The sequence below is a fragment of the Alexandromys fortis genome, unplaced genomic scaffold (genome assembly GCF_014885135.2).
Source record: "Alexandromys fortis isolate MF-2015 unplaced genomic scaffold, M_Fortis_MF-2015_v1.1 scaffold_75, whole genome shotgun sequence".
Lineage (NCBI taxonomy): Eukaryota > Metazoa > Chordata > Mammalia > Rodentia > Cricetidae > Alexandromys > Alexandromys fortis.
This window is the reverse complement of record NW_026067956.1, coordinates 8,067,541-8,092,992: the sequence shown is the minus strand read 5'-3', so window position 1 is coordinate 8,092,992 and position 25,452 is coordinate 8,067,541. Positions and strand designations below refer to the sequence as shown.

Sequence of the window (25,452 nt, the reverse complement as noted above, 5' to 3'; positions counted from 1 at the left end):
TGTGTGTAAGAATGTTGGTGCAATGCTTCAGTGAGACAGAAGGGATGTATTTTAGTCCTTGGCACAGCGTGGTGATCATGGTGGTATTTTGCACGTTTCAAATTGTTGAGTCAGTTGCAAATGCTCTAACTACAAAAATAGTATTTGAGGTGACAGATGCATTAATTTGATTTAACCATTTCGCTTTTTGTATATATGTATCTATATCTATCTATCTATCTATCTATCTATCTTGTATATATATATCTATATATATCTTGTATATATATAAATTACTCATACCTCAAGATATGAATAAAATTTATTTTGGCCCATTTGCTGTATTTAATGTAATGTTACTGTGTGTATAACCAAAAGACAATTTGGTGGCATCAGTTTTCTCCTTCAACCTTTAAGTGGATTCCAGGGATGAACTCAAATTGCAAGCCTTTCAAGGCAGGTGCCTTTTCCTGAGACACCATCCTGTAGGCCCACTTCTCCCATATACTATAAAAGACTTAGAAAGTCCCTCAAATGCAATGCTCCTTTAGTTAAAAATAAAATAAAATAAAACTTCCACTTTTGAAAGGATTGAGCTATTGTAGAATTTGAGGACAAGTCCTGGAAAGAAAAGAAAGAAAGAAAGGAAGGAAGGAAGAAAAGCAAGCAAGCAGGCAGACGGCGTGGAGGCAGAGGCACGTGGACTCTGGGAATTCAAAGCTAGCCTGGTCTACATGCAAAGTTCCAGGTGTGCAGGTGGCTGCTTTTAACTATTTTTACTCTTTGGGGGGGTCCTGCCACCCAGCTCCCAAATAAATCACAGACATAGCCTTATTCTTTCTTATAAATGCCCGGCCCTAGCTTGACTTGCTTTTAACCCATTTTTCTTATCTTAAATTATTACATCTTGGGGGCCATGAACCCCCAGACCCTGAAGTTCCTGTAAACAACTTGTTTTCCTATGCTTGCAGCTGCTTTGAGCACGAGACAAGGGAGTGGTTTCTGGTGGACTTGCAGCTGAGAGTTAGGGCGTGGCCACTAGTCAAGGAGATCCTATATAAGCTGCCCTGGAACACAATAAAGTTGACATTCTTGGCATTCTTGTTTCAAGGATGACCCGTGTCTCTGTGTCTGTGTGTGTGTGTGTGTGTGTGTGTGTGTACCAGTCTTTGCCTGGCTTGCAAACCGTACTGTAGAGCAGGTGTTGCGTCACAATTGCATTTATCTTTTGCCCCTGGGCTTTTCTCTTTCTCTATTTCTGTATACCTTTCTTTACTTCTTTCTCTGTGGCTTGCGGTGTAGCTGGGTGGGTGGCCTCTGATGTTCTCCTCCCTCTATTCCAGATTTCTCCATTTATTCTCTCTACCTGCCAGCCCCACCTATCCTTGCTCCTGCCTCGCTATTGGCTGCCCAGCTCTTTATTAGACCATCAGGTGTTTTAGACAGGCAAAGACTCACAGCGTCACAGAGTTAAACAAATGCAACATTGTTAGAGCCCACGCTGACAGGAATCAGCTGGGGGTAACTGGGAGGGGGGCGCGAGGTTATAGGAAATGGCAGATTAAGAGAAATGAAGACAGAAACATAGAATAGACCCGGGGGGACTGAAGGTAAATACCAAACAGCCCTGAGTTTATTTCGCAGACAGCACACGTCGCAGACAGCTTCCGTACTAAATACAGTCAAAAGGCAGAGCAAAGAGCAGTGCAGTCAGCTACCCCCTCTGCACTGGCTTTGGGAGGAAGCTCAAGCAAGTGCTCTTATCTCATTCAGCTGAGCAGTTTCTAATCTCTAATGAGGAGTGCCTCCGGCTGGCATACCCCAGTCCAAATCTTAGTAGAAAATGTGCTCTTTCATCTGGGCAAAATGTTCTTTCTGTGGGCGAACACAGATGTTACTCCCAGCCCTCAAGGTTACTGGAAAAAGCAGAGCAGGCAGTCTTGAACTCAAATGCCTTCTTTAAGTCAGAGATGACTCCAGATGGAAACTGAGCCACACGTGGGCTCCCACACAACATAGAAGAATGCAATACATCTTTGCATCATTAAACAAATGTTCCACAGCACAAACAAATGTAATGCACCTTAAAATACTATTCCACAGCACGGGTCAGCCAGGGCTACATAGTGAGACCCTGTTCCCCACCTTACCCACTCCATTCCACCCCAATCCAAAACAAGCAAACGAATAGAAAAGTGTTGTTAGGTATTTGTAGAAAGTCCCTCGATTTAGGTTCATCTGATGATGATTTCTCATGACTACACTGTTGTGAATTTGCTTTTCTTTTTTTTTTAAAGATTTATTTTATTGTTGCTTATGTGGGGGTGCTTATGTGAGTTTTGTGTGCACCATGAAAGGTAGGTGCCCACAGAAGCCAGGTGTATGGGATTCCCTGGAAGTGAAGTCACAAATGGTTGTGAGCCATCTGATGTGGGTGCTGAGAACTGAGCCTTAAACTGTCTACAAGAGCAGCAAGGGCTCTTTTTTCTTTTCTTTTCTTTGGTTTTTTTTGAGACAGGCTTTCTCTGTAGCTTTGGAGCTTGTTCTGGTACTCACTCTGTAGTCCAGGCTGGCCTCAAACTCACAGAGATCCGCCTGCCTGGGCCTCCCGAGTGCTGGGATTAAAGGCATGCGCCACCACCACCCGGCTGAGCAGCAAGGGTTCTTAACTACTAAGCCATCTATTTCTTTCCTAAAGTTGCAAATTATGGGAAAGGAAGTCATACAGGCAATATGCTGTGCTAGAGGCATCGTGCTAAGTGCATATATAATCTGCATAAGACTTTCTGTAGTGATATTTTGTTTGTGTTTTAACAAATAAAGCTTGCCTGAAAATCAGAGTACAGAGCTAAACCACTAAAGGCTAGCCAGTGATGGTACACACCTTTACTCCCAGGACTTAGGAGTCAAAGGCAGATGAATCCCTGTTAGTTCAAGGCTACTCTGGGCTACACAAAATTGATCCAGTCTATAAGAGAAACAGCTCACACAAAGGTGATCCCAGCACTTGGGATCCCACACCTTTAATCCCAGCACTAGGGAGGTGGAGACAGGAGCGATATGGCTGGACAGAGAGAGGAATATAAGGTGGGAGGAGATAGGAGCTCAGTGCAGTCTGAGGGTTGGTGGAGACAGAAGCAGTCTGAGGAGCAGTCAGTCTGAGGATGTAGTCCAAGGACAGGAGCGCCCCTTTGGTCTGAGGAGTTCGTAGAGGTAAGAACTAGTGGCTGGCTGCTCTGCCTCTCTGGCCCTTCAGCTTTCACCCCTGATACCTGACCCCAAGTTTTTATTATTAAGAACAATTAGAATTCGTGTTACTCTCAGTGACACTTGGCTTTGTCTTAAACAAGGTACCGTCTCCATGTTTGTCTTGGTTAGGTTCTATTGCTGGGATGAACACCACCGCCAAAAAGCAACTAGGGGAGGAAAGGGTTTATTTTGCTTACAGTTCCACAGTACAGTCTACTATCTAGAGAAGTTGGGGGCAGGAACGCAGAGCAGGAACCTGGAAGCAGGAGCTGATGCAGAGGCCATAGAGGGGTGATGCTTACTGGCTTGTTCCCCATGGCGTGATCAACCTGTGTTCTTATAGAACCCAGGACCATCAGCGCAGGGATGGCCCCTCCCACAATGGGCTGAGTTCTTTCGTACCAAGCATCAATCAAGAAAATGTAGCAGGGGGCTGGAGAGATGGCTCAGAGGTTAAGAGCATTGCCTGCTCTTCCAAAGGTCCTGAGTTCAATTCCCAGCAACCACATGGTGGTTCACAACCATCTGTAATGAGGTCTGGTGCCCTCTCCTGGCCCGCAGGCATACACACAGACAGAATATTGTATACATAATAAATAAATAAATATTAAAAAAAAAAAGAAAATGTAGCAGGATTCTGCCAGGAATATGACACATGCAGTGCCCCAAGGAAGACAAGGGGGACTGTAACCCCTGTATGCATGCATGAACTTGGAGCAGGAGAAGGAAGCTGACAACAGCTGTAGCTACATCAACACAATCACACAGGAAGTGGATGAGCCACCTATGCCAGGAGTGCAGCCACAAGCAGTTGTTCTCCCACACAGTCCCCAGGCTATGCAGGCACCACCCACACTGTGGTCACAGCCTGAGGAGTGACCTCTTCCTCCACTATAGTAAATGCCAGTTTCTGGAAAGAGAGAGAGGGAGGGAGGGAGGAAAGGAAGGTGTTATTCTTTAAAAAACGATGAGAGAGCGGCTACAAACAATCCCCCCAGGGCGGGCTGGCGGAGCCCGCCATGGGAAAGCGGCTACAGGAGGGCACGCTTCCTTGGCCCACGGTGGCGGCAGGTAACAGACACGTAAACACAGGAAATAGCCATAAGTATTTATTAAGGAAGAGGGAGAAAGAAAGACAGAGAAAAGAGATAAAAGGAGAGAGGAGAGATAAAAGAAGAGAGAGAGAAAACGCTTGCGCACGCCAAGGAAGCAGAAAGAGAGAGAGGGTCCCAAGATGGCGATGGGCGGGTCAGAGGTTATGGGAGTGGGCGTGGCTAGGGCAGGGACCAAAAGAATAACAGAAGGAAGGAAGGAAGGAAGGAAGGAAGGAAGGAAGGAAGGAAGGAAGGAAGGAAGGAAGGAAGGAAGGAAGAAAGAAAAAAAAAAGGCTGGGCGGTGGTGGCGCACGCCTTTAATCCCAACACTTGGGAGGCAGAGGCAGGCGGATCTCTGTGAGTTTGAGACCAGCCTGGTCTACAAGAGCTAGTTCCAGGACAGGCTCCAAAACCACAGAGAAACCCTGTCTCGAAAAACCAAAAAAAAAAAAAAAAAAAGAAAGAATCTCTCAGCTGAGGTTACCTCTTCTAAAACTACTCTAGCTATCAGCCCAGCATTTATAATTAATATTAAGTCTCTGTGTGGTTATTTGGGAGCCAGCTGGTGGGACAGAGCTGACAAGTGGTCCAGATGAAAACTCTACCTACAGGAACCTATCAGGGAACCCTAAGAGCTGTTGTAGTTCTTTCTGAAGTCATCACCACCCCAGCTCAGTGACCTAGCGTTCTCCTGTCAGGTCCTGGTTCTTCCTACCGCCTCTAGACATCACCTACCACATCTAGACTGGAGGCTGAGCTTCTAACATACGTTTTTTTTGGTCTGTTAAACCACATCCAAACTATAACAAGGTCTTCAGGACACAGTAGGAAATACAGATTGCAGAATCTCAACTTCATCTTTTATTAACTATGGGAGGTTGTAGAATTTGTCTGTTGTCCTTAGACTCGGTTCTCCTGTATAGTAAAGATGTGTCATTTTCATAGAATTTGCTGTGGGGACAAAGTAAAATTTTATACATTATATATGTGTGTGTGTATGTATGTATATTTAGGGGTAAATTAATAAGAAATAAGTAGCTAGGCATAGTGGCAGAGACATTTAATCCCAGCACACAGGAGGCAGAGGCAGGCAAATCTCTGTAAATTCATGGCCACCCTGGTCTATATAGTGAGTTCCAGGACAGTCAGAGCTATATAGTGATACCTTGCTCAAGAAACAAACAATCAAAAAACAAAATAAAAATATATCTCACCCAGAATTTACATCGAGGCATGGAATATTTATCCTGAAAGAAAACCCTGCAGTGACTGTGGACGGGTTCTCCTTGGTGAGCATTCACGATCTCAGAAGACACAGCGCTGGCTGCCTGTGTTGGGCCTCTGTTCTGTGAGGTGACTGAACTGAGAAGGGTCCCCAATGGCTCATGTCTGAGTACCTCTTCTCTGGCTGACGGAACCATTTAGAAATGATTAGGTGGTACCTTGTTGAAGTAGCTGTGTCACTGCGGTTTGGCTTTGGGTTTCAAAAGCTGGCCCATTCTGAGTGTTTGCTCTCTCCCTTCTTTGTGGTTGTGTCTCAGGATGTGAGCTCTCAGCTACTGCCCCAATGCCACGCCTGTGGCCAGGCCCCCTAGGATGGTCATAAACTCCAACCCTATGAAATGGTGAGCCCCAAATAAGCATTTTGTTTTCTACATTACCTTGGTCATGGTGTCTTAACACGGCAATAGAAAAGTAACTAGACAGTTTCATGGTCCTTTTTTTTTTTTCTACCTCCAAAGTGCTGGGATTAAAGGTGTGTACCATCACTGCCCAACTGCACATGGTCATTTTATCACATAAAATATAGTCCACATAAAATATTAAAATATAAAATTTGATTTTGACAAAGAAGGGCTTAACATAGGTATTAGGGAATTTTAACCAAAGAGCACTGAGAAACACAGAGAAAATTCCCATTGGAAGCAGCTATCCTGTTCCGGGCCTGGACACAAATGCAAGAAGCAGAAGTTACTGCAATCTAGAAACTTTTTTTTTTTTTTCGAGACAGGGTTTCTCTGTAGCTTTGGAGCCTGTCCTGGAACTCCCTTTGTAGACCAGAACAGTCCTGCGTGCTCAGGGATGGTGGGGGAGGATGCCTGGAGGCAAGGGCTGGAGCCTCTGGGGGTGGGGAGTGGACACACAATGAAGCTGGTTTTAGGCAAGCCAAAAACCAAAACAAAAAGCAGCCAGAGACTGGTACCAAAGGCTGCAGGAATCAAAGCAGAGACTGGATACACCAAAGGGCTTGTCTTCCAATTCCAGGCTTGTGGCCTCCCTGGTACTGCTCACTGCGGGCAGAGCCCAGGGTGTTGGCAGCAGGTAAAGGGAACCAGCGTCCCCCATCACTGCCTAGCATCGTAATGTTTGGAAAAGGATGCTGGAACAATGAGCCACAACAGCGTTGCCATCGGCAGAACCCTACAGCTTCATTTATCCACTCACACTTTAAGTGGCTGCGTAGAATTCAGTCATTCAATCCACGCATCCATTTTCACAGTGCTGGACAGTCACGTGATTTCCACATTTTATTATCTGAGATGATGCTGCATTGAGCAATCTTTTCCTTTTCTTTGGATCATAAACTTTTGTAGTCCGGGCCACTTCATACAGCTATGACTCATATATTTGAGGTGAGAATATTCCTATCTCCTATTTTTCTGGGCCTTACGTGGTGTTTTTTTCAGCACCAATTAGCTCTCACAGATACTGTGCAAACCCGAGCGTTACAAGCCAACGTGTTCTGTTTTCACCCTCCTGGAAGGAGGGCTGATTCCCACCAAAGCAAGGGTGAGCCCCTAGCAGGCACACGGGACACTTTCAGCAAGGTTAGCAGTGGTGACGCTGAAGGAACTTCACCACAAATCAAGGGTCATTCCCTTCCTCTTCAATACAGCCCAATGTGGGGAGCAGGCAAACGCTCCCCAAGTCGTGGCGGTCCTCAGCCCCGCATCATTTTCCAGGGGCCTCCCTGCCTCACATTCCTGTGTGCTAGAGCCTCGGCATGGTTTTGGAACGCAAGGGTGCCACCTTGTGGAACTTTGGTGTGGAATTGTTTTTCTTTGAAAGCGACTGCAGTGATATTCCCAACGCCATCACTTCTTTTTCCTCTTTTAGTCTCATTTGCTCTACGGCACTGAAGTGGTTGTACTTTGTGAATTTGCACGCCACATTTTTAGAATATGCATTTTTTCTGTTTTTTTAAAAAAAAAACTTTTTATTTATTTTTTTTTTTCAAGACAGAATTTCTCTGTATAGCTTTGGAGCCTAAACTGGAACTCACAGAGATCAGTCTGTCTCTGCCTCCTGAGTGCTGGGGTTTAAGGCATGCGCCACTGATGTGGGACTTCCCTCTGTATGCTGTGAATATGTTTTATTACCATTGGTTCATAAAGAAGTTGCTTCGACTGATGGCAGGGCAGAATACAGCCAGGCTGGAATATATCCATATATATATATGGAGAGAGAGAGAGAGAGAGAGAGAGAGAGAGAGAGAGAGAGAGAGAGAGAGAGAGAGAGAGAGAGAGAGAGAGAGAGAAGGCAGAGTCAAGGAGATACCATGTAGCTGCCAAAGAAGAAAGATGCCAGCAGAACGCTGGAACTTTACAGGTAGGTCACAGCCTTGTGGTGATACACAGATGAATGGCAATGGGTTAATTTAAGATATGAATTAGCCAGGGATATGCCTAAGGTATTGGTCAACCAGTGTTGTAATTAATATAGGTTCTGTGTGATTATCGAAGTCTGGGCAGCCAGTAACAAAAGAGCAATCTTTGTTTATATGCCACCACTGCCCGGCTAGAATATGCATTCTTATGATAATCCTTAATGTGTCTAAATTTAAAAATTTTAATTAAAAATGTTTTAATTTACTTTGTGTGGGTGGGTGGGAGAGCCATCTGGAGGTTACAAGGTAACTTTTGGGAATCAAGTTCTTTCTTTCCCTGGTGTGGGTCCTGAGGATTGAACTCGGCCTTGGCAGCAAGTGCCTTTAGGCACCGAGCCATCTCATAGGCCCTGAATATGCATTTATTTTTGAGATAGGGTCTCTTTATGTAGTCCTGGCTGTCCTGGAGCTCTCTATGTAGACAAGGCTGGCCTGGAACTCACAGTGATCCTCTTGTCTCTGCCTCCTCAATACTGGGAATAAAGGCATGTGCCACCAAACCTGGCACCCCTGAATTTTTTTTTTTAAAGATTTATTTATTATGTATACAATGTTCCTCCTGCATGTACACCTCTATGCCAGAAGAGGGCACCAGACCTCATCACAGATGGTGTTCTGAGCCACCATGTGGTCGCTGGGAATTGAACTCAGGACCTCTGGAAGAACAGCCAGTGTTCTTAACCTCTGAGCCATCTCCCCAGCCCCCGACACCCCTGAATTTTTTAAGTTAAGATTTATTTTCTTTTGCAGCTCTGGGCACATTCGACTCCTGAAGTCAGTGCTTCATCTGTCCTGTGCTGCCCTCTCCGCCCAGCTGTGTGTTAGCTGCACTTTACGGAGCCCTGACCATGTGCCAGCTGCTGGAGGTTTCAGAAACACAGTGAGTGTAAACACGAACCTGCTGCTGTGTTGTGGAATTACGTTCTGATTGGACAAACAGTATCATCAGACAAAATACATTTTCACACTTCCAGGTGGTGATGCAGGGCCGGAGACTGGGCTGAGCAATCTTTGTCTCCCCCACATTCATTTACTTTTTTGCATGTATACATGTGTGGCACCCACATGTCGTAGTGAGCACGTAGGTGGAGGTTATAGAACAACTTGTGGGCATCTATTCTGTCCTCCCACCAGGTGGGTCCCAGGGATCAAACTCAGATTGCCAGGCTTGGTGACAAGTACCTTAACCTGTTGAGCCATCCCAATGGCTCCAATTTCTAACTTCTAAATTGTGGTTGCTACATATAGGCCTCGCTTCCCATGACGTAAGCTTATTATGTTGGACACATTCCCTGCTGTTTCAGGCCACCGTTCTCACCATGCTCGTTTTCCACGGCTCATTTTATTTCTGTATTTCCTTAGTGGTGGACACTGGCGGAGGCAGTCTTGGCAGGAAGGCCCTTGGAGCCACCTCCTGCACATACATTAGCATGCGCCTCTGAAAGCATCTGTCCAGGAGGTAGGCTCCTTCTAGGTTTCCTTAAGACTGCCTATAGCCAGCAGACACAGGGATCTTGTTTCCTGAGTTCACGATAACCTTTGCAGGGTCACATTTCTGCCAATCTGATAAGTATGGATTAGTATCTTGTCTTAATTTGTGTTCGGCTAACTAATGAGCACAGAGCAATCTGTGTGCTCTCACCTTTCACAGTGAACAGAGATCGGCTGCTGTTAACTTTCTTCTCCCCTCTTTTTTCTCCCGCCCCTCCTTTATCCTCTCCCCCTATTTCTATCCCCTTTATTCCTGCTCCTCCAACTGTTCTCTCCCGCTCTGTAGAAGGAAGTTTCTGTCCCTCCAGGTTTCATAGACATTCAGTCCCAAATAAACACACACAGGCTTATATTAATTATAAACTGATTGGCCTATTGCTCAGGCTTATTACTAACTAGCGCTTACAACTTAAATTAGCCCATAACTTTTAATCTATGTTTAGTCATGTGGCTTGGTACCTTTTCTCAGTAAGGCATTGTCATTTTGTTTCCTCTGTGCTGGGTGGCGACTGACTCTCTGCCTTTCCTCTTCTCAGAATTCTCCCAGTCTGGTTGCCCTACCTATACTTGCTGCTGGCTACTGGCCAATCAGCATTTTATTAAATCAATGTGAGTGACAAATCTTTATAGTGTATAAGAGCATTCATTATCCCACAGCACCCCCTGCCTCCTTTCTGACATAATATCTCACTCTTGCCCAGGTTTGCCTCAAAACCTGAACTCAGGTGATCCTATCCTTGGACTCCCAGATATTTGGGATTACAGCGCAACCAACCATGCCCAGTTCTTCCCTTGTTTCTCTGCTGAGTGTTAGGTATTCTAGAGGGCATTGACTCAGTGGTGTTCCAGAAATGTGAATTTATTTGGGGGCACTCTTCCAAAACAGCTGTGCATGAATTCCTGGTTACATGTTATTTTATGTTTTACAATTCATATGTGTTAGAGCTTTATCTGTGGTGCAAGTTTTAATTCCACAGATCCACATTTTCAAAGGTTTGCTCATCATCTTGGTGCTGTGGGATGCAGTGAAGCCTTTAGAAGGGCTTAGTGAGGGAGGGCTTTGAGTCATCGAGAATATGTCCTTTAGGGAAACGAGACCTTTGTTGCTTGCTTGCTTCCTCTTTTTTTTTTTTTTTTTTTTTTTTTTGGTTTTTCGAGGCAGGGTTTCTCTGTGGCTTTGGAGCCTGTCCTGGAACTAGCTCTGTAGACCAGGTTGGTCTCGAACTCACAGAGATCCGCCTGCCTCTGCCTCCCGAGTGCTGGGATTAAAGGCGTGCGCCACCATCGCCCGGCTTGCTTCCTCCTCTTTCTGGCCAAGAGAAAGTGTCTTTCTCCTACCAGGTACTTCCCATCACTGCCACCTTGGACCCCAACAGAAACCTGTAACATGGACTGGGAATTCTAAACCCATGAACCCAAAGACCTTTCTCTTTTTACAAATTGATTACTTCAGGTATTTATTATTGGGGTAAGTATCTGAGTAATAAGTCGACATTATAAATATCCATTAAAGATGGCAGTGGGAGCCAGCAAGATGGCTCAGGATGAAAGGCAATTGCTGACAAGACTGAAGATGTGAGTTTGATCCCTAGGACCCACATGGTGGAAGGACAGTCTTCAAGTTGTCTTCTGACCTCCACATGCATCCCACGTCACATGTGTGTGTGCCACCTCTCCCAATAAATGTATTTTTTTAAAAAATTACTGGTGGTTGTGGGAAAAAATTAGGAAGATAAAGATGAGAATTCCAATTCCAATCCTTTGTTTTTCCTTGCTATTTCCAAATACTGAATCTATTGATTAATCTTGTTTATATAAAACAAAAGAACAGCTGTATTAAGATATAATGCACATGCTTGGCAGTTCACTCATTTCAAGTACACATTTAGTGGGTTTTGCTATATCACACTGCAAATCTAAAAATTGTAATAAAATATATAACACACAAAAATGGAAACTTTCATCAGTTACAAATGTTTGACTCAGTGATATCAGCATTACTGTTGTGCATCCATCACTAATACATGTTCACAAAATTTTTCATAAACTCTAATATTCTCTAACTACAGGTTACCACCCACTGCCCACTTCACTCTTAGTTCTAGATAGATGACCACTGTACTTGAGTCCTTTCTGCTGGCTTTCATTTTGTGTACGTGATCTTTTCAAGATCCATCCATGGTGTACCATGTACTAGAACCTCATCCCTTTATATGGCTGAGTGGCATAATGTGGGATTCCTCTCTGTATGCTGGGAATACCATTGGTGAATAAAGAAACTGCCTTGGCCTGTTGAACTTAGGTAGGTGGGGAAAACCAAACTGACTGCTGGGAGAAGGAAGAAGCCATGTAGCCCCACTGAAGACAGATGCCAGACCCGGTGAGCCACATCCTTGTGGCTGGCTATATACAGATTAATGGAAATGGGTTAAATTAATATGTAAGAGCTAGCCAATAAGAATCTAGAGTCAAACAGTGATTTAATTAATACAGTTTCTATGTGATTATTTCTGGGCTGAGCAGCTGGGAACCAACAAGTGGCCTCCTTACTACAGTGGAGAAATGTACTCTATGTATACCATACATTAGTGTTTCTACTCATCTTTTGATGGACACTAGTGTTTACATATATTGCCTAAATGTATAATGATACAATGATTACCAGATGCAAATGTTTATTTGAATTCCTAGGAGTGCATACTTTTTTTTTTTTTAAATTGAGAAAATGCTGTCATAAGATTGGTCAGTAGGCAATTCTGTAGGGGGCATTTTCTTGATTAATTATCAATGTGGGAAAGCCCAGCCCACTGGGAGTAGAGCCACCCTTGGGCAGGTGGGATAAGAAAGCAGACTGAGGAAGTCATGAAGGCAGTTGAGTAGGCAGCATTCCTCCACGGCCACTGGATCAGTTCTGTTGCATGGTCTCTCAGCGACTGTAGGCTGGAGGAGGAAGAACCTCCCGCAACGCCGGTCCTGCCTCCAGGTCCCTGCCCTGCCCTCCCTCATGCTGGACTGTAGGAGAGGCGAGCTGAAAGAAATGCTTTCTTCCCCACGTTGATCTCAGTCATGCTGTTTGTCATAGCAACAGAAAACAAATAGAAAAATTGGTACCAGGATCATGGGGGATTGCTCTGTAGACCTGACCATGTTGTTTTTGGGAGGACTGTGAAAGGAATTTGGCATTTTGGGCTAGAATACAATTCAGTGCTTAGAGCTCACTGAGCTGCCATGAGCTTGGAAGATGACAGGTGTATATGGACATGGGATTTTCCTAGCACACTGTTGAAAACAAGCCCCTTCTTTTATGTAATGTTCTGGGTGCCCTGCTGAAAAGCACCTGACATCTCTACTGTAGTCAGCTGGTCTTGCAGGTGCGTACAATGTTTTGTACTGCAACACATCATTGTCATTATGTCCTTTAGTCCCACAACGCAGGAGGCAGAGGCAGGTGAGTCTCTGAATTTAGGGACATCCTGGACTACATATCAAGGTCTAAGACAGACAGGGTAACATAGCAAGACTCTGTCTCAAAATAATCCAAGTGCCAAACTACAACAAGCCCACAAAAATCTAACATTTTATGATTTTCATGTTGCGGTAACACCAGATAAAGGACAGGGTACTGGAGAGATGGCCAAAGGGTTAAAGCACTTGTGTTCTTGCAAAGGACCTGGGTTTTGGTTCCCAGCATCCACATGGTGGCTTACAACATCCACAGTACACACAAGGTGCACACAGTAGGTACAATGCTTATACACACAGAATAAGGAAATCTCAAGAAAACATAACAGACCAAAGTAATAGTATCATCCAAGTCTAGCTTGGTGAACTAATGAGTTTATTGGGGTTACTTCTGGGACATGGGTAAGGGGCTACTTATAGGAGTAGGGGCTTCCACATACATATATATGCCCACCTGTACACACATACATAAACAATATACATACATTTCCCCATAACATTATTTCATATTTATTTTACTGCCAACTACTTTATAGTGCCATCTTGCATGTTTCCCGTAGCCCAATATATCTTCCTTTATGAGACCTTGATCTTATGATCATTGTGTGTGTGTGTTGTTAAGAAAGTGTGGTACTCAGCTGTGTCCTGTGCAGGCTGAGCCTCCAAACCTGTGTTTTGGGAGAGAGGGTACTGTATTTATATCTCAAAAGTATAGAAAATTTAGAAGAAAGCCTATTTTTCCTGTATCACTGTCAATACTTTATCCTGCTTCCAGACAAGCCACCAAGGCAGAGAACACACAGTGAGGGAACAGACACACAGGACAGGAAACAGAGAGGGAACAGTCACACAGGACAGGACACAGAGAGGGAACAGTCACACAGGACAGGACACAGAGAGGGAACAGTCACACAGGATAGGACACAGAGAGGGAACAGGCACACAGGACAGGAAACAGAGAGGGAACAGTCACAGGACAGGACACAGAGAGGGAACAGTCACACAGGACAGAACAGAGAGGAAACAGTCACACAGGATAGGACACAGAGAGGGAACAGGCACACAGGACAGGATACAGCGAGGGAAGCCTGGAGTGAGACTTGTCACAGGTGGCGCTTGCTCAGTCTTTTAGAAAGCACCTCTCGTTCTCATGTCCAAGGGCTCAGTGACGGCCTCTGATGGAGGAGGGTCATGTGTCTATGTGTTAATTTCATTGGTTAATAAAGAAACTGCCTTGGCCTTTGATAGGACAGCAGCTTGATAGGCGGAGTAGACAGAACAAAATGCTGGAAGAATAAAAGCAGATTCAGGCAGACACTATAGCTCTCCTCTCCAAGATGGACACAGGTTAAGATCCTTCCTGTTAAGCTACCACCTCGTGGTGCTACACACAATATTAAAAATGGGTTAATCAAGATATGAAAATTAGCCAGTAAGAGGATAGAGCTAATGGGCCAAGGCAGTATTTAAAAGAATACAGTTTCCATGTAATTATTTCGGGGTATAAACTAGCCAGGCTGCCAGGAACCAGGCAGGAACAAAGCCCACCACTCTTACTACAGGTCTCAGCTTCCAGCTTACCAAAGCATCACTCTGCATACAGGCCTCTGACAATGTAGTGTGTGTTTCTGTAAAGGAATACTTTCTGTTCTTTTTATTATATTCTTTAATGAAAATTTATCAAGCAATTACTGAGTCAGAGCTGGCTAGAGGGCTTATTAGGTAAGAGCACTTGATGCCAAAGCTCATGACCCAAGTTCAATTTCTGGGACTCCCATGGTAGGAGAGAACTGGCTCCCACAGGCTGGAGTCTGACTTCCACATGCCCACTGTTGCACACACTTTACCCCCTGCCTCCCGCCTCAATCCCTGAACCAGAAAATGAGTACATGGCATTTTTACATTACAAAGCAACTCAATAAAGATTTAGAGAAAATTAATTCTTTGAAAAAAATGTCAAATTCTGGCACTTCAAGCAATGTAATTGCTACACATCTTTTTCTTAAAAAGCTTGTTTCCAGGCTTCCTTGACTCCCTTAATGCTCTCCTTCTTCACGCACTTCCAGTACTCTTGCACACTCTGCTGCTGCGACACCTGTCACCCGAGAGAGAGGTCAGTCACTGGGATCATGTCTCATGGCCCTGCTTATTGCCTTCCCATACTTCTCTAAAGAAAGCTGAGTGTGGGTTATGTTGTCAAATGCATATAATGAAACCCATATTTATTAATTTCTCCGAGATAACATGTGCTGTGGGAAACCAGGGTCTCTTTTCTAATTGTAAATGAATAATCTTATGTTAGGAACACAAGCGTCAGTTCTTGAGCATCCCTTTTTCCTGGCTCTCTTCCTAACTATCTACTTACTGTCTGTGCAGATGCATAAAGCCAAGTTATTCTGACACAAATTTATTTCATGAGAGTACTTCTAGTAGATCCTAATGCAAACAAAACTCTGGGCTTTCTCTGTCCCCCACTCAGAGCCCAGCATGTGACTATGAGCCGCCACTACATGTACTGAGGGTTCTGCGTGCTTCATAGTTAGCTCCCTGCATAGGTACTGTTGGTAAATTGATCATTTTCTTCATTATACAGATGAGTTATCTGAGGAACAAACTAAGTGGCTCTTCAAGATTCATCAGTTAGCTGCGTGGCCGTGGCGCACACCTTTAATCCCAGCATTCCAGAGGCAGAGGCAGGTGGATCTCTGTGAGTTTGAGGGCAGCCTGGTCTACAGAGCGAGTGCCAGGACAGGCTCCAAAGCTACACAGAGAAACCCTGTCTCAAAAAAACAAAAAACAAAAAACAAAAAAACAAAAAACAAAAAAGATTCATCAGTTAATACATGACAGGGCAGGATTTGGACCTAATGAGTCCAAGGTCAGTTCCAAAGTCAGAACTAAGGTCAGATCCAAAGTCAGACTCAAGGTTAGATACTAGGCTGTGATTTCTGAAATTAGATTTAGATGTATGTGAATATGTGTACATTCAATATACAAGTGTGCATGTATGTACAAGTGTGTGTGCATGCGTGTGTATAAGTATGTACAATGACAGAGGTCCAAGGACAGCCTTGGATGTCATTCACTGGCCTGAAGCTCAAAAAGGAGGCTAGTCTGGCTAGCTGGCAAAACCCACAGACCCATCTATCTCTGTCTCTCCAGAAGTGGGATTCTAAGTACATGTCACTGTGCCTGGCATTTACCTGGTTCTGGGGACCAAACTCAGGGCCTAACTAATGGAACCATTTCCCCAGATTCAGGTTATTTTTAAAGCAAGGAAAATGGTAAATATCACTCTTGTGAAAGACAGTTCAGGGTTTGGTTGTAATTTAGTTTCTGTATAAATGATAAAGATTCCATTTAACATATTTCATTTGCTCTAAATTTTAGGTTTAATACCATTGTTACTAACATGTAAAAACACAGATTTAAAAAAAAAACAAAAAATAAACAAACTAAAATCTGTTACCCATAAACCTCGATGCATCCTGTTTTTTAATACTCCAAGAAACTCCCCATGGCTGAGGCACTCATCGCCGTCCAAGTCAAAGATCTTGAAGACGGTGTCCAAGATATTGTTTGAGAGCTCCTGTCCAGTGGCTACTTTCACAGCTCTCTTAAACTCCGCTGAAAAGCACAGCAAGAAACTGCCGATCAACAGGTAAATTAGTCTATGTGGATTTAATCCAGTTTCCCACTATTTGAGAAGAGCATTCAAATCACGAGTGTACTCAAATCAACGAGTGTACACAAATCACGAGAGTATTCAAATCATGCATTTGGTTGAGAAATGTCATGAGAGTAAAGCAGGGCATTTCAAGGTAATCAAGGTTCCCAGTAACATATTCAATTCCATGTCCTTCCCCTTCGGGAGAATAAGAAAGCAAAAGCAGATAAAGTGTTTCCTGAGTAAGCCTGCGGGTGCTATGAACGGAGAATAACATTATTTTACCGCTAGTCACCCCTTATCGGTATCATCTACTCGATAGTGAAACTACCTACAGACAATAAAAATGAAATGATCTGTATCTTACCCAGTCTCACGGGGCGATGAGCTAAGCTAAACATTTGCATGGCGATAGCAAAGTCTTCCAAATGCGTTGTAAAATGGCAAAATGACTTGAACTCATCCAAACTAATGCTCTAATAAAATAAAAGGTTTTTTAAATTATAATTTTACATATACATTGAAATATTTTTTTCTTTCTTTTTTAGTTTTTCGAGACAGGGTTTCTCTGTATAACAGCCCTAGCTGTCCTGGAATTAGCTCCTGTAGACCAGGGTGGCCTCAAACTCACAGAGATCCGTCTCTAAAGGCGTGTGCCACCACCACCCCACTATACATTGCAATCTTATTGATGTTAAGTCTTCTATCCTAAAGATTATGAATTTAGATCTTTCTAAGCAAGCTGATAAAATGTTAAAGACACAGAACAGAGTGGAATACGGAGGTAGAGGCAGGTGGATCTCTGTGAGGTTGAGGCTAGCCTGGTCTACAGAGTAAGTTCCAGGACAACCAGAGAAATCCTGTCTTGAAAAACAAGAAAACAAAACAAAACAACAACAAAAAACAAAACCTAAAGCAACCCTCTCCCAGCCTCCCAGCAGAAGAACAGAACACTAGATCCTAGAGCTGCAGGAGGTCCATGAGAGTGAGGCTGCCGTGTGGCTGTGTGGACGGGGTACTCTTGGACCAGTCCTAGCTTCTCTCCTGATTCTCATTTTGAAGGAGGCTGCAGAGGTAAAGTGAGGTCCTGGGAGGGTTGCAGTCCTGTAAGGCTGATGTCCACGGGACTATACACACTAACGTAAGTATGTATACTCATTGCTGCTCTTGTTCCCTTTCTCCCTGTGTACACGCACACACCCCACAGAGCCGCAACCATCCAAGGACACAGAGGACAGACAGCAAAGAGCAGTTTAAACCCAGCCTTGCTGGCACTTTGATCTTAGATTTCACATCTCCAGAACAGAGAGAAGATAGATTTTTCTGTACTTTATGACTACAGCCAAGGAGACTACTAACACCCTGTTCAATGGGCCACTCTACTTAACCAGTGTACAGGGCACTGGATAAGGTTGCCGATGCTGAAACTTCAGCTCTGCCATCTAAGATGTGTATTATCTTTGCCTAAACCTCAGGCAGGCAACTCTTAGGTTCCTTTGACCAAGGTCTCTATGGAGTAGAACTGAGATTTGAACCTTGGTCTATCTGATTTCAGTATCTATGTACTTAAGAATAAACAAAACCTAAGTTTAAAAGCTACCTTTACCAGTAAAAAGAACTTGGAGAGGGGCTGGAGATGGCTCAGCAGTTATGAGCACTGGCTGCTCTTCTAGAGGTCCTGAGTTCACTTCCCAGCAACCACATGGTGACTCACAACCATCTATAGTGGGATCTGATGACCTCTTCTGGCATAAAGTCATATATACAGGTGAAGTACTCACATAAAATTAATAAATCTTAAAAAGAAATTAGAAAATTCTCTTCCTTCAACTGATGCTGCCTGAGTCCATTTCAAACTTAGTGTCCCTATTGCCTTGATCTCCAGAGTAGCTGGGTTACAGGGACATGCCAGCTGGACCAGTGGAAGTTCTGACAGAAAATTCTTATTTCTCCAGGGCCTTTTAGGACCTGCCCTCTGTCCACATGTGGTCTGCTCAAGTACCACTGCTTCCAGCCTTTGTGGAACAATCGAAGTTGTAAAACTGCAACAAATTAAAAAAATTTATTATTTTTCATATGGGTTTTGTCTGTGTACCACTTGCATGCCTGTGCCCATGGAGGCCAGAACGGGCATCAGATCCCCCGGATGAAGTTACAGACAGTTGTGAGCCACCATGTGGGTGCTGGAATCAAACTGGGTCTTATGCAAGAGCAGCGGTGTTCTTAACCCGAGCCTTCTCTCCAGTCCCAACAAAAGAACTATAAAGAATATATGACCAAGGTGAAAAAATGCCAGCAGTGTGAAGGGTAACAAGCCTTCCTTCCTCCTCCGATCCCTCTTCTGACCTCACTGCAAAGGCATGGACAGCACCTGTATGCTTCCAGAAATACACAGCTCATACAAAAGCCGGCTGAGCACCCACACAACACAAACTGCCGTCTGACTCGGAACACCCTCTCTGCACATTTCTGCACTCCACTTTCCTTTTCCCCACAGTGAATTTGTCAGCACAGTGTGGATCAAGTATCTTTCTCTGTCTATCGTATCATGATCTTAAAACAGGCATGGAGTGCAGCCATTCCAATATCCACTTTTCTTTTCAGCATGCTGAGGTGTGAACTCGGGACCTTGTGCATGCTAGGCTTTTCTACAGGTGGAAACGGCATCTCATTACCACCTGAACTTGTGCGTCTTCAAAATGAGGTTTCACACTGTTCATTTGTGATTTCTCTTCTTGTGACTTTATGTCCTGTCCTGGTGAGGGTTATCATTGCTGTGATGAAATGCCATGACCAAAGCAACTTGGGGAGGAAAGGGCTTATTTGGCTTACACTTCCACACTGTTCACCATCAGAGGAGGTCAGGACAGGAACTCAAGCAGGGCAAGAACCAGGGGGAAGGAGCCGGTGCAGAGGCCATGGAGGGGTGATGCTTACTGCCTTGCTCCTTATGGCTTGTTCAGCCTGCTTTCTTATAGAACCCAGGACCACAGCCCAGGAGTGGCCCTACCCATACGGGCTTCCTCAGACAGAGGGCTACTTTGCTTGCTGCCAGGATAATGAAAAGAAGGCCTCCTGCAGCAAAGGTCAGGAAACCGCTTCCTGCCTGGTGGGAAGGACTGATTTGTTTGGCTGTGTATGATTTTTCACACAGCAGCTTCCCAGGGACTCTCAAAATCACTGTTACTGGCCTTGGGTGGCAAGGGGAAACCAGCACAAACAGGATGTTCACGCTTCTGCTATGAGTAACATTTTTTTTTTTTGTTTTTCTTGTCTTTGACCCAATAATCTCGAATCTTCTGTGAGCACCCACTCTGTTGTGCAGGGTAGTGTAGAAACATAAGCATTTCAGGTACTCTGTACTAGCTGACAGTCTGATCTTTAAGTTCTCAGATCCTCCTGGTGTTTGAGAGTCACGGTTTGAGAAGAGTCCACCATGTGCTCACTAGCTTCACCTGCCAACCTGACCATGTAAACATTTTAATCTCCTAGTCAATACTAGGGGCACCTCTAAAATTAGATGTTTCCTTTGTATCTAATCAGGGTTGTAAACATTTCCTTCCTTTTAAAAAAAATTACAATTTTTTGTTTTCTTGAGACAGGGTTTCTCTTCGTAACCCTGACTGTCCTGGAACTCCCTTATAGACCAGGCTGACCTCAAACTCAAGATCTATCTGCCTTGGCTTCTGGAGTCCTGGGACTAGAGGCATGCACCATCATTATAAACATTTCTTCATTTTAAAAATTAAATGTTGTAATTATGTATTTCCACTTCAATTATCAATTGTATTGCCTGTCTGACCATGGTGGCACACAGGAGGCTGAGGCAGGGGAATTACAAATTCAAGGCCTACTGGACAACATTATGAGAGGAGGAAAAGGATAACTCGTATTTTTTTTTTCTTTTCCTTTTTTTAATGACATGGTTTTTCTGTGTAGCTCTGGCTGTCCTGGAACTCAGTTTGTAGCCCAGGCTGGTCTGGAACTCAGAGATCTGCCCACTTCTGCCTCCTGAGTGCTGGAATTAAAGGTGTGCACTGCCATGCCTGGCTGGATCACTCATACTTTATCTTTTCCCTTTTGCTAGAAATCGCTTTTAAAGGCTGGAGAGATGCCCAACAGTTACTAATATCAGCTGCTCTTGCACAGGACCGGAATTCCATTCCCAACACTTACACAGAGTGGGTTGCATCTCCTGTAACTCTAGTTCCAGGGGATCTGACACCTCCTGGCCTCTGTGAGCATTTGTACACATGTGATTTACACGTACACACACAAGCACTAACATGGATGGATACACATTAGAAAAAAAGAAAGAAGCTGGGCAGCTGGGCAGTGGTGGTGCACACCTTTAATCCCAACACTTGGGAGGCAGAGGCAGGCGGATCTCTGTGAGTTCGAGGCCAGCCTGGTCTACAAGAGCTAGTTCCAGGACAGGCTCCAAAGCCACAGAGAAACTCTGTTTCGAAAAACAAAAACAAAACAAAACAACACAACAACAACANAAAAAAAAAAAACAAAAAAAAAAAAAAAAAAAAAAAGAAAAAAAAGAGAAAGGGGTTCATAATTTATAAAACAGAAATAGTTCTTAAGATCTTATACAAAAATACTTGCTTACTCTAAAAACATTTTGCTTACATAAAATGACAAAGGAAAAAAAAAATCGCAGTGACACACGCCTGTGGTTGTAGCTCCTAGGGAAGCTGAGGTGAAAGACCACTTAAGCTTTCAAGGTTAAGATCAGTCCATGCAATATGGCAAGGCCCTGATTCAAAACAAAAAGAAAACTAATGGGCTGAAGAGATGGCACAGTGGGTGGAAGCATGTTTTATTCTTGCAGAGGACCTGAGTTCAATTCCCAGCACCCACATCAGGCAGCTTACAACTGCTTGTTACTCCAGCTCCAGGGGATGGCCCCAACCTCAGATATACACATAAATATAGAAATATACACACGTACATGTAAATAAATAATAAAAAATAAAAAAAACCAAACAGTCCCTTGAAATCTCACTACAGGACAGACGGTTGAATGAGAAGGGCACCCATGGCTCCCAGCTCATGCTCGCCTACCTGGTCCCCAGTTGGCAGAACTGTGTGAGCAGAGTTAGGAGGTGTGGCCTTGTTGGAGGAAGTATGTGACACTTTGAAGTTTCAAAAGATTTGTGTCATTCATTCCCAGTCTGTTTCTCTCTCCCTCTCTCTGCCTCCAACTTGTGGATTACGACATGAGGGCTGAGCTGTCCCTGCCACCATGCCTTTGCTTTGTTGCCATGACATCTAAGCCTGCACCTGTAAGCCCAAGTTAAATGTTGCCTTCTGTAATCGCCTTAGCGATGGTGTCACAGCAACAGAAAGTCACTCAGACGCATACAAAACCACGACTGCGAGTCTGGTGACCACCACTTTGAAGCTCATACACAAATCACATTTCCTGTGAAAATGTGTACACGGACATCTACTTCTAATATGCTAATAACACAGCAACATTTCATTGAATTCAATTTTTTCCTGATGGTTTTCAAGGGGGCTCTGTTGGGCTCGCTGGGTACATAGTCAAAGCCTCTGTAAACAGGACAACCATGGCCTTCTTCCCAAACAGCCTTGCTTATTTCCTCTGGCTAAGCTCTCCAGAGCAGCACTCAGCGCTGGGTAGAGCCTTGTCCCACGGTGGAGCTGCAGCCTCACAGGGAGGTTAGTACTAGGGAAGTGTCCTTGACCTGGCTGCATCAGTTCAGTTACAAGTCACTATGTCCTATGAAATTTCTGGTCTGTTTCAAGTCTCTCAAATGTGTAAAGAAAAGGTATACCAACCTCTCCTACCGACAACTTTTCTCTCACGTTTTTCCAGTAGATGTCTTTATTTTCAGTGTTAGTGAAGAAAAGGAGCCACTCTGCAAAATCTTCCTTCCTCATGAAGTTCAGACCCTTAGAAAACTGAAGGAATTCCATTTCTTGAACTTCGGTTTGTAAGTTTTCCATAAATCTAAACAGTAAAGTACGAAAGTGGTATAAGCAGCGAGCGGCTTTCCCCTTAATACTGTAAGCAAGGCTGTGAGGCGCTCCCGCCTCCCCACAACTGCTGGCCTCTGGTAGGTGAGCAGAAGGAAGTGTCAGGGCGTGAGAAAGCAGCCAGGGACTGGCCAAGTCCAATAGTCCAGCAGGTCTGTGTAGACTACACCTGGCACCCAAAGCTGCCATCGGTGTGAAGGTGTAAAAGTTTTGCTGAATGCTGCTTTAACAGATTTACAGAAAAGAGCATTTTCCTAATGCACAAACATCAACAGCCGGAAAAGTTAAAGTATAGGGAAGGACATTCCTTTCAGCTTAATAATTAATGCACCCCAACATATAAACAATGACTTTGTATCAGAAGCTTAGGTCTACATGAAATTATCTGCAGTTTTTGGGGCAACAGCGTGAATCTATGTGACAAAACACACTTTTTTTAAAAAAAATAAAACCAGCACGTTACTTTGAGCAAAGTCACATTGATAGCTGTCAGATTAAACGTTTACTTTCTTGAACAAGAATCTAGAAAAATTGCACTAAGGGTTATTACTTGAGTAACGTCAAAGCCATTATGAGCATCCTATGCTTTCAAGTGTTGCAATCTCCTTTAAATAATTTTTACCTTTTGTGTGCCATGGTATAGTTTAAAATGGGTAGAATATATACATGGGATAAGGAAATACATACAATCAGGCTAGTGGGAGAAAACCACCATTGTTAGTAGCTTGCTTTAGGGTCCGCATTTCTCCTGTAAGCGTCCAAGTGTAGAGGGGAGAATGGGCATAAATGTCTATCTCTGTGACATTTGCTGAATGTACCGGATGCACAGATTTTTGATGCTATATTTCTTTCTGGGTCAAAGCAGAATTTTGTCTAAAACTGAATGCATTTTGGGTTGTGGGTTGAACTAATGGATAGCGATATTTTACTGATACATTTTATATTTTGTTTTACTGAATTTTTTTGTATTGTGTACTATGATAATATTCAACGTCTTTTTTGGGTTAGCGTGTTCATGTGCTTTAGTGTGTGTGTTAGTGTGTGTGTATGGGTGCATGTGTGTTAGTGTATATGGGTGCGTGTTGGTGTATGTGTGTTTCAGTGCTTGCCTGTTGTCTTCCTCTATCACTTTTCCACCTTATTTTTTGAGACAGGGTCTGCCATTGCCGATTCAGTGGATCTGTCTGACCAGTGAGCTCCAGGGATCCTTCTGTTTCTGTTTCCATAGCACTGGTGTTGCAGGCATGTGTCGCCGTCTGTTTTTCATATAGCTGCTGGCAAATGAACTCAGGTCCTTGTGTTTATAGAACAAGCACTTAACTGACTGAGTGCTAACTGCCCCCTGACTGATTTGCATCAGGATAATTAAAAGAATGCTTTATTTGTAGATGAGTCTGTAGTGAGCGAAGAGGCGTGCACAACAGCTGTGCTGTTCTTTTCCACCTTCTGAGATAGGAGGAAGAGGGTAAGAGACTGGGAGGCTGACCAAGGAGATGGAGCAAGAGGCAAAGAAGTGTGCTGGGCTGCGGCAGCACTGGAGAACCGAGGACCAAGAGGTGACCAACTGGACAGAGAACGAGAGAAGAGCGGAGGTGATACCTCATTCTGAACAACACTGGCTACAGAGTGCTTCTGTTCACTGCTACCAGCTATGAAAGGGAAGAACACACCTCTCTCCACACCGCAGCTTCTTTGCAATGCCAAGGGCCTTTTAAAAAGAAAACCACCTGATAAACGTCCATAAGAACTCATCTATCTTCATGGGCTACGCGCCTTTCCCTGGGTCTCCCTTTAATCTACTCCTAACTTCCCACATGGGGTAAAATCTCTTCATTGACAGAAGCATTCAGAGCAATGCATCAGAATGGCATCATGTTTCCCACAGAGCTTGTAGAAAGGATGATGCTTAGTGTTTGAGACACAACAGCACATGGTGTATATGTATATATAGACTTAGCAAATCTTAGCAGAAATGCAGGGAGCCAGGGAAGATGCAGGCCCCCTGCCTTCCATATCAGGATTTTTCTAGTATTCTGATCTGCTGCTTTCTAGTACCTGTTTAGAAACCGTGTTCCACAGAGTGCTCCAGGGAGGCCCAGGGAGGAGGTAAGCAGGGCTCCACTGTGTTAAGGACTACAATAACCAGATACTCTAATTTTACGAAGAAACAAGTTCAGGGAAGTATGTTGGCATGATGCTTTATCTGAGACACGGAACCGTCTGCTTCCTGCTGCACTGTCTGGCTACTTACACAATACAGCTGTTGGTCATGCAGATTTACTGCTGGACCTCTGCAGAAGAGGCCTGTATAGACAAGAGCTGAGTGTTCACACCTCAGGACCGTTTCAGTGCACAGTAACTCCGGCTGAGATGAGCCAGTGCTGGTCCCAGCAGAGCTGCACTCAGAGACACAGTGCATGACCTTATTTTGTGTTAAACTGGGCTGCTTGTTTAGTGTTAAGAACAAAATTGCTGGGTGGTGGTGGTACACACCTTAATCCCAGCACCCAGGAGGCAGAGGCAGGCGATCTCTGTGAATTCGAGGACATCCTGGTCTACAGAGTGACAGCCAAAAGCACAAAAAGAAACCTTGTCTCAAGCCGGGCGGTGGTGGCGCACACCTTTAATCCCAGCACTCGGGAGGCAGAGGCAGGTGGATCTCTGGGAGTTCGAGGCCAGCCTGGTCTACAAGAGCTAGTTCCAGGACAGGCACCAAAGCTACAGAGAAACCCTGTCTCGAAAAACCAAAAAAAAAAGAAACCTTGTCTCAAAAAACCCAAACAAAAAATCCAAAGTGATGCTTGGGGCATGTCTCTTACTTGCCAATATCA

The 25,452-nt window shown here is 44.2% G+C and overlaps 1 protein-coding gene across 1 annotated transcript in view; it reads right to left on the bottom strand.

The window, feature by feature from the left end:
* Positions 1-13,281: 13,281 nt before the first annotated feature.
* The window catches only part of Micu2 (mitochondrial calcium uptake 2), an 86,375-nt gene continuing 74,204 nt past the window's right edge, over positions 13,282-25,452 (bottom strand). Inside the window, exons 9-12 of the mRNA XM_050152166.1 lie at positions 22,424-22,595; positions 16,977-17,085; positions 16,412-16,569; positions 13,282-15,037 (exon numbers count right to left, since the gene is read on the bottom strand). Coding sequence (XP_050008123.1) covers positions 14,945-15,037; positions 16,412-16,569; positions 16,977-17,085; positions 22,424-22,595 — 532 coding nt within the window. The 3' untranslated portion in view covers positions 13,282-14,944. The remainder of the gene's footprint in view (positions 15,038-16,411; positions 16,570-16,976; positions 17,086-22,423; positions 22,596-25,452) is intronic.